This window comes from Pleurodeles waltl, chromosome 1_2 (genome assembly GCF_031143425.1).
Source record: "Pleurodeles waltl isolate 20211129_DDA chromosome 1_2, aPleWal1.hap1.20221129, whole genome shotgun sequence".
Classification (NCBI taxonomy): Eukaryota; Metazoa; Chordata; class Amphibia; order Caudata; family Salamandridae; genus Pleurodeles; species Pleurodeles waltl.
The window spans coordinates 843156012-843168227 of NC_090437.1; the positions used below are offsets into that span (position 1 = coordinate 843156012).

A 12216-nucleotide genomic window follows, 5' to 3' on the forward strand; every position below is an offset into this window, starting at 1 on the left:
GTTGCAGATACATTAAAGAGCTAAGCTATAGCATCAGCATCAATATTTCTAGACCACTCTGGAATATTACGAGATTTTACGTGAATTTCCGTGCAAATACATGGCTTGTGTAATCGCGATCAGTAGTCCCACAGAGGGTTTTGGAAGGGTGTTCATGTACTTTATAAACAAGAAACCGGCGTATTTATTAACGAGGTAATCATTGCCACGAAGCATGGACTGAACAGCAGAACCGTGATTCATATTAACTATGTTTACTGTATTATTTTACTTTATTTCATTTTCAATTATATTTCAGCTTTCATTTTAAATATAGTTTACCAAACAAAATGACAAAAGATAAAGCTCCTTATCACATCGGTCAGTACGGAATCACAACTAAATTCTCTCAGCCATGCCTACTTTGTTTTATTACAAAGCATAATGCGCAGTACGTCTGCATTTGTATTTTTTTCTAAAAGGGCCCTAGCCAAATGCTGAGGACAAATGGATACTGAAGTGACACGTATTACATTTGATATTAGTTATCACAGTTTTCGAAACAAAACAGTGTGCCTTATTCATTAAAGCCCCGCTCACGTTATCTTCATATACTATCTTCACAACACTGACTCAGTTCAATGAGGAGGATGAAGAACCACGTTGATTGGCAGCAGAGAGGTTATTTCTTTCAGCTTGTTTCACTTGGATCTCCTTAAAAGCAACACTGGTCTTGCTTCTAATGTCTGTAGGTGCGGACTCTAAGAGTTCAAAACAAAAAGAAAAAGATTAGGTTCCTCAACACAGCCACTAATGATGGCTTTTCGGGAAATCACAAAGGTATTCAAAAACACCTGTATATTTTATTTGAATCTAAATACTTTATTTACGGTTTAAACCGATACAGTAATCTTTATAAAATGTTAGATTCACAAAAATACACCAAAATCCATATGTTGGAGAGTTACACCAATGATAAACGTAGTATTGCGCATATTTGAGTATTTTAAAAAAGGTTGCAGAAGCACACCATGACATTAATGTTAGCTGCTGGTTTCCAAGCATATTCTTCATTCCATATACTTTTGAAGGGTGGACTACAGGTACTAAGAAAATGTTACATTTACAAAGGGAATCTGTGGAAGTACTTACAAAGATACATCTTGGTGCACAATCACACCTGCGGGACATGATCCAAACAGCCATATTCCTACCCCTTACATGAAACCTACAGAAAATATGCCTTCCTTGCAGAGCCCATTAGTAAGCCAAATCTGACGATGAAAAAATTGTTCTGTGCATCACGATGTTGGACCTTCGACTGCAAATAAAGGTTTTGTAACTCAGCCCCATAGGAATTTAGGCATACTTAGTTCTTGCTCTCTTTCCTTCAAGTAGCCTTGGCCTCTTAAGAGAAAAGAGATATGGACATGTACTACTCATTCCCTTCTATAGGGCACACTGAGTAAAATAGGTGTTTAAGGATTCCGACAGACCTGACAGAAAAGCTTTGGCATAAATTAGGACCATGCCCTGAACCCCCAAATCAGTATCCATATAGGTATTTTATAATTAGGGTGGTATTATGTGCTAATATAACATTTGTTAACTGGTGTTAGGATTAAAACCATATTATTGGAAAGCTAAACGATACTGGATATTATTAAAATAAGCCCTCAAATATTATTCAATATACATGACCAATCAATTACTTGAACAATCTCCCTTTCTGTCTGGCAGCAGTGTGCTATTATGCTGTACTGTTGCAAAGTCATAAAGTACATGCTTCGCATACCTTATTTACATCCGACCGTTCCCATTGTGGAGTTGCCAGACAGCATGTCTCCCTAGATCTGGTATCTCTCCCCTCGCATTTAAGGGAACTTTTATGCCCTCCTTTCCATAAGCATTATGAACACCTTGTCAGGTAAATAACATTCAGCTGAAAACGATGATTTCACTTGAAACATCAGAAATATTAGTACGAGCTTAATTCACAACGTAGAGCAGTAACAATGTAATTCTCCAGGAAAATATTTACCCCTTAGCTGATTATAAAAACTGAAAATACAGTGGGTGTTTATTTATCTTTTAGGCATGGACCACAAGCCTTTCTTAAAATTAATGCAACCTGATGGAATTAACAATGTATACGCTAGATTGGCTTGTTTGGCATCCCGACGCCAAGAGTAGCGCTTTAATATAGAGTATGTAACTGGATGGAAAAACCTACAAGCGGATTGTTTGTCAAGGTTGCCTGTAAGTCAAGGAAATGAGGACCAGTTGGATCAAGAGATGGTGTTTGTGGTTGATGGTGTGGAAGACTCTTTGGAGGGTGATTTTAATGCAATCACACAGGAAGATTGAGAGGCAGCAGTGCGTGAAGATGTGTTGTACCAAGAATTGGCTAGGTGTATTGGTGGTAGTTGCAAGCATGAGGGAGAACTCAATCCTGGTTTAAGGGGTTGTGCAAAACTGAAGGATGAATTGTCGAAAGGGGCCAGCAAAGCCATAATCATGGGAGGAGAGAGGTACGTGCCTCCAGAAGAAGTGAAAATAAAACTAATAATACTAGCACACGAAGGCCATTTGGGACAGACTCTTACAAAGAAAAGGTTGAAAGAAGTTTTGGTGGCCAGACATGAACAGCAAAATTAATGAGTATATAGTAAATTGTGAAATGTGTAGGGAGAGCGAAAAGCATCTCAAGGTGATAAGTAAAGGCAAAGGTTATTTTAGTGAAGGGGAGGGCCCGTGGATGAAGGTATGTCTGGATTAGCTTGGTCCAATGGATTATTTGAGTGAAGGGGAGCGTTTTGCTGTAGTTATGGTTAGTTATGGTAGATGTGTGGTAGTCGAGTTTTTCAGAAATATAGCAATGGAAAGTGTGATGAAAGTCATGAAGATAGTGTTCAGAAAAGAAGGGTGTCCAAGCATATTGGTTACAGATAATGGCACACAAATCATGCCCATGGTTATGAGGGATTCTTGAAAGGACATGGCATTAAACATATGTGCAGGTCACTATATAACCCACAGGGTAATGGAATAGTAGAGTGTGTGAATTGAATGGTGAAAGGTACTATTCAAATGGCATTAAGGGATAGAAAAGTGGTAAGTGAGGTGTTAGAGGAAATCGTGTGGGCTTACAACACTACCGAAAATGGGGTGACAGGCGTAACACCATTCAAGAAGATGAGAAGTAGAGATGCAAAAACAAAGTGGTCACCTCACGGGATGTGATAATGTGGAGAAAGGAGAGAAGGGAATGTCAGATTAGGGGAAGCTGAGTAGAGAGGTGATTTCGTGAGAATCATGATAGGAAGGAGAGAAGATGGTGCTAATAAATTTTAAGAACCTATGTGGGTATGTGATGTTCATGAGTGGCATGTGGTTTAATTCAACAGACAAAAATGGAATAAAAGGAGGGTAACATTGTATTGTAAACAGGATAGGATCCAAGGAAAAGTAAAAGGGTGGAAAGAAGAGAAGCATCAATGCTCAGGGTTCATGATTTTGAATGATGAGGAAATAAAAGAAAGTGTGAGAAACAGAGAAGATAGGTGTGGTGAGAGAATGGAGAAGAGGGTGGGACAAGAACAAGGGAACAAAGGGTGTGTAGGTTTCCTACAAAATTCCAAGATCAGGTCATGAACTAAATACAATATTTGTACATTAAGTTATTAATGATGTAATGTGTGCAATGCTAATTGTTTCATTATTCTTGTGCAGTATTTATCCACATGGCAGCATCTACCCTTATTCTTATTATTATCATTATTACAACTATTATTGTGTTTTAGTTTGTAAATCATTTGGAACTTCTCATTTTTCTTTTCATTGTTATATTTGTACAATGTTTTCTTAAGGGATTAAAATGTATTTTGTGTACATGTTATTATGTGGGTTATTGGCATGGTAAACATGTCACACATGTGATGTCATAACAGGGGTTTAGGAATGTTGGGGGCATATTGGATAATGTGACAGTTGATGAAGAGCAGGCGAGAAAGCAGTTAATGTTGTAGATGGATCTTATTAAACAGAAACTAATATACAGAGTGAGGATTTTCACTTCAAGGTTCTACTCTGAGGAGCTGCCAAACTAAATATACAGATGTCAGAACCCACACCAGCCACATCGGTAATCTTTAATACACTATATCAGTGTACAGCTTCAAGGCCGGTGCTTCCCATGGTTCTGGGTCTCCGAGTCGGCCATGGATTTGTACCCAACTTCAGCCATTGCTAAGCCTGCCCCATCCAGACTTCAAAAGAAATACTGACCTCCAGGTCAAGACCCATTATTTCTTCGTTCTGAAACTCCACCTGACTCTGTTGTGATTTTGGCTGCAAAAAAGGTTCATTCCACCTCTCCATCATCCACTTCACCTCCAGATAAGGGGAGTAGAAAATTGGACTCAGCAGGCCGCAATGGCTGCAGTACAGCGGCCACTTCAATTAAGGCAACCAGTGTTACAGCCCTCTTAGGCAGGTACGACCAAGACCTTTGGGACTCAATCCAGCATTTCAATGAACACCTGCCAAAATACAAAAGGGGAGACTTCCTGGGGATCGTTAACAAGGGCGCAATGGTCTCAAATCAAATCATCAGTGCAGCTGCTGATTCTTGCACATTACCTGGAAGAGTGGCAACGCATCACAACAGATACCTGGGTTCTAAATATTGTGAAGAATGGGTACTCTCTCAGGTTTACCACCTCACCACTGTCCACTTCCCAGATTAAATTACTCAGGATAGAAGTCAACATCCTGCTGCAAAAGAAGGCGGTGGAAGCAGTTACCCACAATCAACAGGGGACAGACATTTACTCCACGTATTTCCTGGTACCAAAGAAAGACAAACATAAATTCAGACTCATTTGATCTCAAAGTGGATTTGGAATTAGAAGTTCAGGATGCTGGCTTTACATTAAATATATCCCCAACTTCGTCGGGAAGATTGGCTTTGCTCCATCGAGCTTCACAATGCATACTTCCACATCTCCATCATCAGGAAGCATCGGAAATTTCTCAGGTTCCTTGAGGGGCATGACCATTACCAGTACACAGTACTACCATTTGGCCTCAAATCAGCACCCAGAACATTCTGCAAGAGCATGGGGCTGTGGTGGCAGCCCATCCAAGAAAACACAGAATCTTTGTCTACCCTCATTTAGACGACTGGCTCACAAAGGCACCCACTTCTCACAAAGCCCAACTGCCTTTCAATTGGACTTTCGAGCTCCTTCATCGGTTGGGTCTTCACATCAACTTCAACAAGTCCACGTCAACACCAGTCCAGGCGTTGCATTACTTAGGGGCTTCCATCAACACCATTCACGCAAAGGTGTGCCCTTCGGGGAGCGGTGCTTACCGATTCTTCAGAAATGTCAGACTGTCAGGGAGGTGTCTCACTCACGAGGAAGAACAGTCTCATCTCCTTCGGCTCAATGGCCTCCTGTATCTTTCTCACTCCCAATGCTCACCTCCACATGTGGCCTCTCCAGCAGTGTCTAGAGGACCAGTGGGACCAGTTGACGGGGAACTAGGAGGACAGGATCACACTCTGCTTACATGTGACACAATCCCTCAAGTGATGGTGTTCTCCAAGCAATCTCCTTCAAGGGATGCTGTTTCACCAACAGGTCCCTTCTCAAACCATTGTGATGGATACATCACTGCTCGGATAGGAAGCCCACATGGATCATCTCCAGATTCAAGACTTTTGGTCTCAGAGAGAGGTGACATACCTTATCAATTTCCTGGAGCTCCGCACAGTTCATCTGGCACTCAAGGCCTTTCACCCATCATTCCCCATTGACACCCTGCTTGTTCGGACAGATGATAAAACCATCATGTACTATCTGAACAAGCAAGGGGGCACCAGGTCCAGAGCCTCGTCACTAGAGGCCCAGACAATTTGGAAATGTTTTTTGGCCAGGAACCTAAAGGTAACAGCAACTCACCTCCCAGGCATCCAGAATGTTCAAGTAGAGGCTCTTAGCAGAGCTCTTGACGAAAATCACAAGTGGGCTTTGCACGAAGAAGTTGTTCAAAGTATCTTTCACTTATGAGGCACCCCTTCTATTGACCTATTTGCCATAGCGGAAAACAGAAAATGCTGAGAATTTGCCTCCAGGTATTACCATCGAGAGATGCTGGGGAATGCCCTGCGGATTGAATGGTCCAGTAAATTACTTTTCACCTTTCCACCGATAACCCTGTTGCCAGCAGTCCTGATCAAGCTGTTCCATGCCAAAGCCAAGATGATCCTAATTGCTCCAGAGTGGCCACAGCAATGATAGTTCCGGACCTTCTTCACCGGTCACAGCGTCCACATCTCAAGCTGTCATGCAGGCCAGATATACTAACGAAATTTGGAGGACAGATGGCACAACCCAATCTCTCCTCCTTGAATTTGACGGCATGTCTCCTGAGCTAGTGCAGTATGGAAACTTGAACTTGCCACACGACTGCATGGAGATCCTCAAGGAGGCTAAGCAGCCTTCCACTCGCTCCGCTTACGCCTTCAAATGGAAGAGATTTTGCATCTGGTGGTCCTCTAAGAACATGGACCAGACTACTTGCCAAGAGGATGTGATTCTACCATACCTTCCACACTTGGCTAAATCTGCCTTGCAATTCTCCTCCATAAACATTCATCTGGCAGCTCTTGAGGCCTACAGGAAATGTCACATACCTCTTTTTTCCAAATCCCGGTCATCAAGAATTTCTTAGAGGGGGTGAAGAAGGCTTCCCCTCCCATTAGGCATCCCTCGCTTCCTGGGGACTCAATATAGTGCTTTCTCGCCTTATGCAGGATCCCTTTGAACCCATCCACAAAGCTTCCCTACAACACCTTCTGTGGAGGGCAGCTTTCCTGGTAAGGATAACATCAGTTTGCCGGGTTAGCGAGATACAAGCACTATGGCGGTCATTCTGACCCTGGCGGTCTTTGACCGCCAGGGCGGAGGACCGCGGGAGCACCGCCGACAGGCCGGCGGTGCTCCAATGGGGATTCCGACCGCGGCGGTAAAGCCGCGGTCGGACCGGCACCACTGGCGGGCTCCCGCCAGTGTACCGCCGCCCCATTGAATCCTCCACGGCGGCGCAGCTTGCTGCACCGCCGCGGGGATTCCGACCCCCCCTACCGCCATCCAGATCCCGGCGGTCCGACCGCCGGGATCCGGATGGCGGTAGGGGGGGTCGCGGGGCCCCTGGGGGCCCCTGCAGTGCCCATGCCACTGGCATGGGCATTGCAGGGGCCCCCATAAGAGGGCCCCTACATGTATTTCACTGTCTGCTGTGCAGACAGTGAAATACGCGACGGGTGCAACTGCACCCGTCGCACAGCTTCCACTCCGCCGGCTCGATTCCGAGCCGGCTTCATTGTGGAAGCCTCTTTCCCGCTGGGCTGGCGGGCGGTCTGAAGGCGACCGCCCGCCAGCCCAGCGGGAAAGTCAGAATTACCGCCGCGGTCTTTCGACCGCGGAACGGTAATCTGACGGCGGGACTTTGGCGGGCGGCCTCCGCCGCCCGCCAAGGTCAGAATGAGGGCCTATGTTCTCATGAACCATACACCGTCTTTCATTCAAGCAAAGTGGTTTTGAGAACTCACACAAAATTTCTTCCTATGGTAGTGTGGGACTTCCATGTAAACCAGACTATCTCACTGTCTACATTCTTTCAGAATCCCTCTACTCCAGCAGAAAGCTCTCTCTATTCACTAGATGTTAGAAGGGTTCTGAAATTGTATCTCGACAAGAGATATCCGTCAAACAGACTAATAATTTATTAACTATGGTCCGGTCCGCACTGAATTAGCCACTTCCAAACAATCCACTTCCAGATGGATAGTTTTATGTATTTTGTTGTGCTACCAAAAAACTCATAACTCACTAGCAGCTAGACCTAAGGCACACTCTACTAGGGGGAAACGCAGCTACTGCAGCTTTACAACACAATGTCCTGATTCCAGAAATATGCAAAGCAGCTACCTGGAAATCAGTACATACTTTCACCAAACACTACTGCCTACACTCTGATGGTATAGCAGATGCTCAAGTAGGGAGGCTTCCCTCAGAAATCTATTTGATGAAACTGTCCAAGTGACCCTCTGTCTTCTCCACCGTGATATGTGGGGATGGTCTTGCTACTCTTTTCAGTGCTTAGGACTATACATGTAAATCCTCTACAACAGAAGGAATACTTTCTTACCTGTAACTCCTGTTCTCTCATAGGAGAATTTCCATGATGAGTCATTCAGGAAATTGCCTCAATTCTCTTCAACTCTCTGTCTGGGGAAGAAGGGGTTTGGGAAAGGTCGTAGGGAAAGGATTGGAATTTACCCTGCTAGTGGAAGCTATACCACCATACTGATACATTTATAGTTTTATGCTACATTGCATGAATCTGTGAACCATGTCATTGTGTTTTTAAAGTAATTGTTCTTGTCATGTATTTATTAATTTTCTTTAAAACCTTTTAAAAGCTTTTATTTTTCATAGTTGCATAACCCGTACAGTTTAGAGTGGCTAAAAATGGGCACACAAGTAAGCGTTATTCATACAATTAGTCAGACATTGTCCTATTCAACATATATACGAGTAAAAATATATCCCCAGTAATCCTCCCCAGCATGTACTTATGAAAGGATAGCAACGTCAGCTACTGTGTCACAATGAAATCCCTTTCAGTGGACATCCCCCACTACTACTCCTGCCCCCACTTCTTCCTCTGTGTCTTCACCCTCCCTGTCTGAGGAGGTCATCTCCAACTTGGGGTAAAAAAAGACATTGCATATTATTTTCCAAGTAGCTACATGCTCAAGCGCTTTGTCATCATGGCGACATATTCTCATATGCATTGCCTCAGCTACTGACCATTCCAATACATCAGCACACCAGCAAGCATAATCTGGGCTCTTTGACCCATCCATGTAATGGCTACCATGCGCCTAGCCAAGACTAAGGATTACTGTAAGAACTTATATGCCATTTTCCTCTCCTTTGGTCGTGTAATATTACCAAGGAGGCAACACTATTGGGGGGTGGGAGGGAAATCTGTGCAAAGGTTATTCCAGCAGCTCTCCGTATTTCAGTTGTCACTTGGGTCGAGAAAGTCTGAACCTCTCTACATTGCCAGGCTAAATGCATGAAATCCACCCCCTACAACCACATCTGGGACAGGCATCTGAGAGAGAGAGAGGGGATCCGATGAAGTCCTTTTGGAGTAAGATAAGTCCTAGGATGGAAATTATAATGCACTAATTCAAATCAAGAGTTACAGGCAGCAGTATGCATGAGAGTGTTAACTCGGGCCCAATCCTCATCAGTGAGTGGAGTATTAAATCCTAGGTTTCAGGCCAGACGAGCCTGTGGTGGAGGGCTTTTTACATAAGAGCACATAGTCTTGTAAAACAATGATATCAAATGGCTACCTGAACCGCAGGTCAAAAGCAGCCCCATGCTATTTGACTCAGGGGCTGCTGCGTATGTTGGCCAGGTTTCCCTTGCCATTTCTATCAGTACCGTATGTTGCATGAATTGGCCCAAGCCGATGGAAAAAGTGTCCTTAGCCTTCTTGAATGCGATGAAGGTTTTGTTTGGGTATAAGTCTCCAAGAAGTTCACATCCCCCATCTCGCTATTGTTGAAAGGACATATTTTGAATCATGGTCTGATGGGACTTAATATCCATAATGGGAGTTCTCGGTGGAACGGAGCTCGCTTAAGAGCGGTACGTACGAACCTATGCCAAACAGTTGTCTGCTAAGTCTAGCCATTGCAGCGCATGTTGCAAGTGTGCAGCAAAATAATATAAATCCAGCCTTGGAGCCTCCAGCCCTCCCTCCTCATATTGTCTCGTCAGAGTTGACAAGGCAACCCTGGCTCATTTTTCTGCCCATAGGAGAGAAATTAGGATAGAATACAACTTTCTAAAAAATCTGTGAGGAAAGATAGTCATGGAATTCTGCAACATGTACAGACCATCTTGGCAAAGGCTAAACGGCCCACCAAAGAAAGTGGTAAGGTGTTCAAGAATAAGACCGATTTCCAGAGGCCCTCAGTCACCCTCCCCAGATTGAGATCAATCTGTAGTTTACAAGTATTCACAACTATAATCCCTAAATATCGGAAATGGGACGCCTGCCATCACAGACACAACTCAGGTAGTTGCTCAAGCGGGAGTGATGCCAGCGAAGCAAGTCGGAATACCAATGATTTGGCCCTATTAACGCATAGGCCAGAAATTTTCCCAGACTCATCCAGTAGCCGTAGTAGTGATGGGACAGCTGCACGGGGGAAGAATAGCTCATCATCTGCATACAGTGATATAATATGGTAACTAATCCCTGTTTGTAACCTCCATTCCTGGATCAGTCTTCGCAGCGAAATCGCGAAGGGTTCCATCGCTAACATGAATAGAAGCAGGGGCAGGGGACACTCCTGTTCTGCCCACTGACCCAGTGGCTACGACTCAGAAAGTTTGCTCCTCACCCTCACCCAGGCATGGGACTCAGTGGGTAGCAATCACACTGATCCGCTAAATTGAGGGAAAAATCCCATGATATGTAGAACGTCCAGGAGGTAACCCCAGTCCACGGTATTAATAGCTTTTTCCAAATCTACAGCCACTAAAGCCATTTCTGCCTACTGATGTTGAACTTCATGTAGGACATGGGGAAGCATACAGATTTCGCCTTCCCTCATGGAGCATGGCAAGATACCAGTTTCCTGAGCCTCCAAAGGGACCTCCAACAACCACTGCATCAAGGTCTTAGCATATATTTGATAGTGCTCAGATAGAAACCCATCTCCGCTGGGAGCTTCTGCACGCAGGAGTGCACGTAAAGCATCTTGTAGTTCCACAGTTAGTGGGGCTTCCAAAGCATCAACGACCATTGTATCCAACTTTGGGAGACCCAAAGCAGCCAAACAGGGGCCATACCAATGTGTGGTTGGTTTTATTATTATCTGCTGTGTAAACTCACTGAAAATGTTGATGGAACGTATGGACTATATCTGCCCCAGAGGTAATCCCAACCCCTCACTGGTGGTTAAATGAGAGACATGTGGTGCGGAATGCACTCTGTGCAGTATCCATGCTAACAATCTACCAGATTTATCCCCTTCTCTATGGAGTTTTTGTCTGTACTGACGGATTGTGTATTTATCAAGTCGGTTTCAAAGCTCACACAGACCTCCTGACTTTGTAGGTCCAGAGTGACTGGGAAAACACCCTGTATTCTAGACAGTTCCATCTCTTTATTATGTATTTCCACCTGAAGCTGTTGACGTGCACCAAATGTAAGACCCGGACAAGCACCCCTCAAAACAGCCTTCAGTTATGTCCAAATAGTCAGTTAGGGCCAAGTCGAAGGGCCTCGCAAACCACAGTGTCCAATAATATCGGACGGTAACCGCCAGTTCCCCTGAGACGTGACGCATCTCCCCAGACCAGCCTACAAGATACCAGGGAGTGGTCAGATAAGAACTGTGCCACATTAGTGACACCAATGTTTTCTAGGCAATTGAACCTCCCCACCAAGATTCTGTCCAGTCTGCTGCAGGTGTTGTGTAGAGGAGTGACATATAAACGTTCGCTGTGAGGGGTGCAAAAGTCTCCATGCGTCACATAAACCTAAATTTTGCATCATGCTTCTTAGGGCTTTAGTCATATTAGGTTTGGTCCCTGTTTTGGGTGGAGGTCTCTCGACACAGTTGAATTCGCCCAACCAGACCAGAGGAGAGTCTAGGGCAGCAGAAATCAAATCCTGCATGGCATAAATGAGCCCATAATCATCAGTATTGGGTGTGTATGTGTTTAATAGAGATATCTCAGTGCCACCAAGTGTACTCCGTATAATGACATAGCGTCCATTTATATCAGCCTACATGTATGTGAGGGAAAATGGAACCCCAGGGGCAGTCCAAATCAGGGTGCCACAGAAGTGTGTCAAATAGGAGGAATGAAACACTAGTCCCCTCCATTTTGTGGCCAGTCGTGTCGCCCGCCTCATCCAGGTGAGTTTCTTGGAGACAAGCTCTTAATATATGCTCCCAGCCCCCGATAGTCACCCTTCTTCATCTAAGTGGAACCTTTCGCCAACAACCCCACCCTGTGCCTGCACTCTGCTATAGGAACAGGAAAATCAGAACAAAACAAAAACTAAACAAAATCATGTAAAGGCAAACATACCTCCCCCCACCCACGGACAATCATTGAACAACCT

General features: G+C 44.4%; 1 protein-coding gene across 1 annotated transcript in view; it reads right to left on the minus strand.

Annotated features, from left to right (window-relative positions):
• Window positions 1–238: 238 nt before the first annotated feature.
• Window positions 239–12216, minus strand: part of SPATA4 (spermatogenesis associated 4) — a 98196-nt gene continuing 86218 nt past the window's right edge. Inside the window, exon 6 of the mRNA XM_069244640.1 lies at window positions 239–740. Coding sequence (XP_069100741.1) covers window positions 613–740 — 128 coding nt within the window. The 3' untranslated portion in view covers window positions 239–612. The remainder of the gene's footprint in view (window positions 741–12216) is intronic.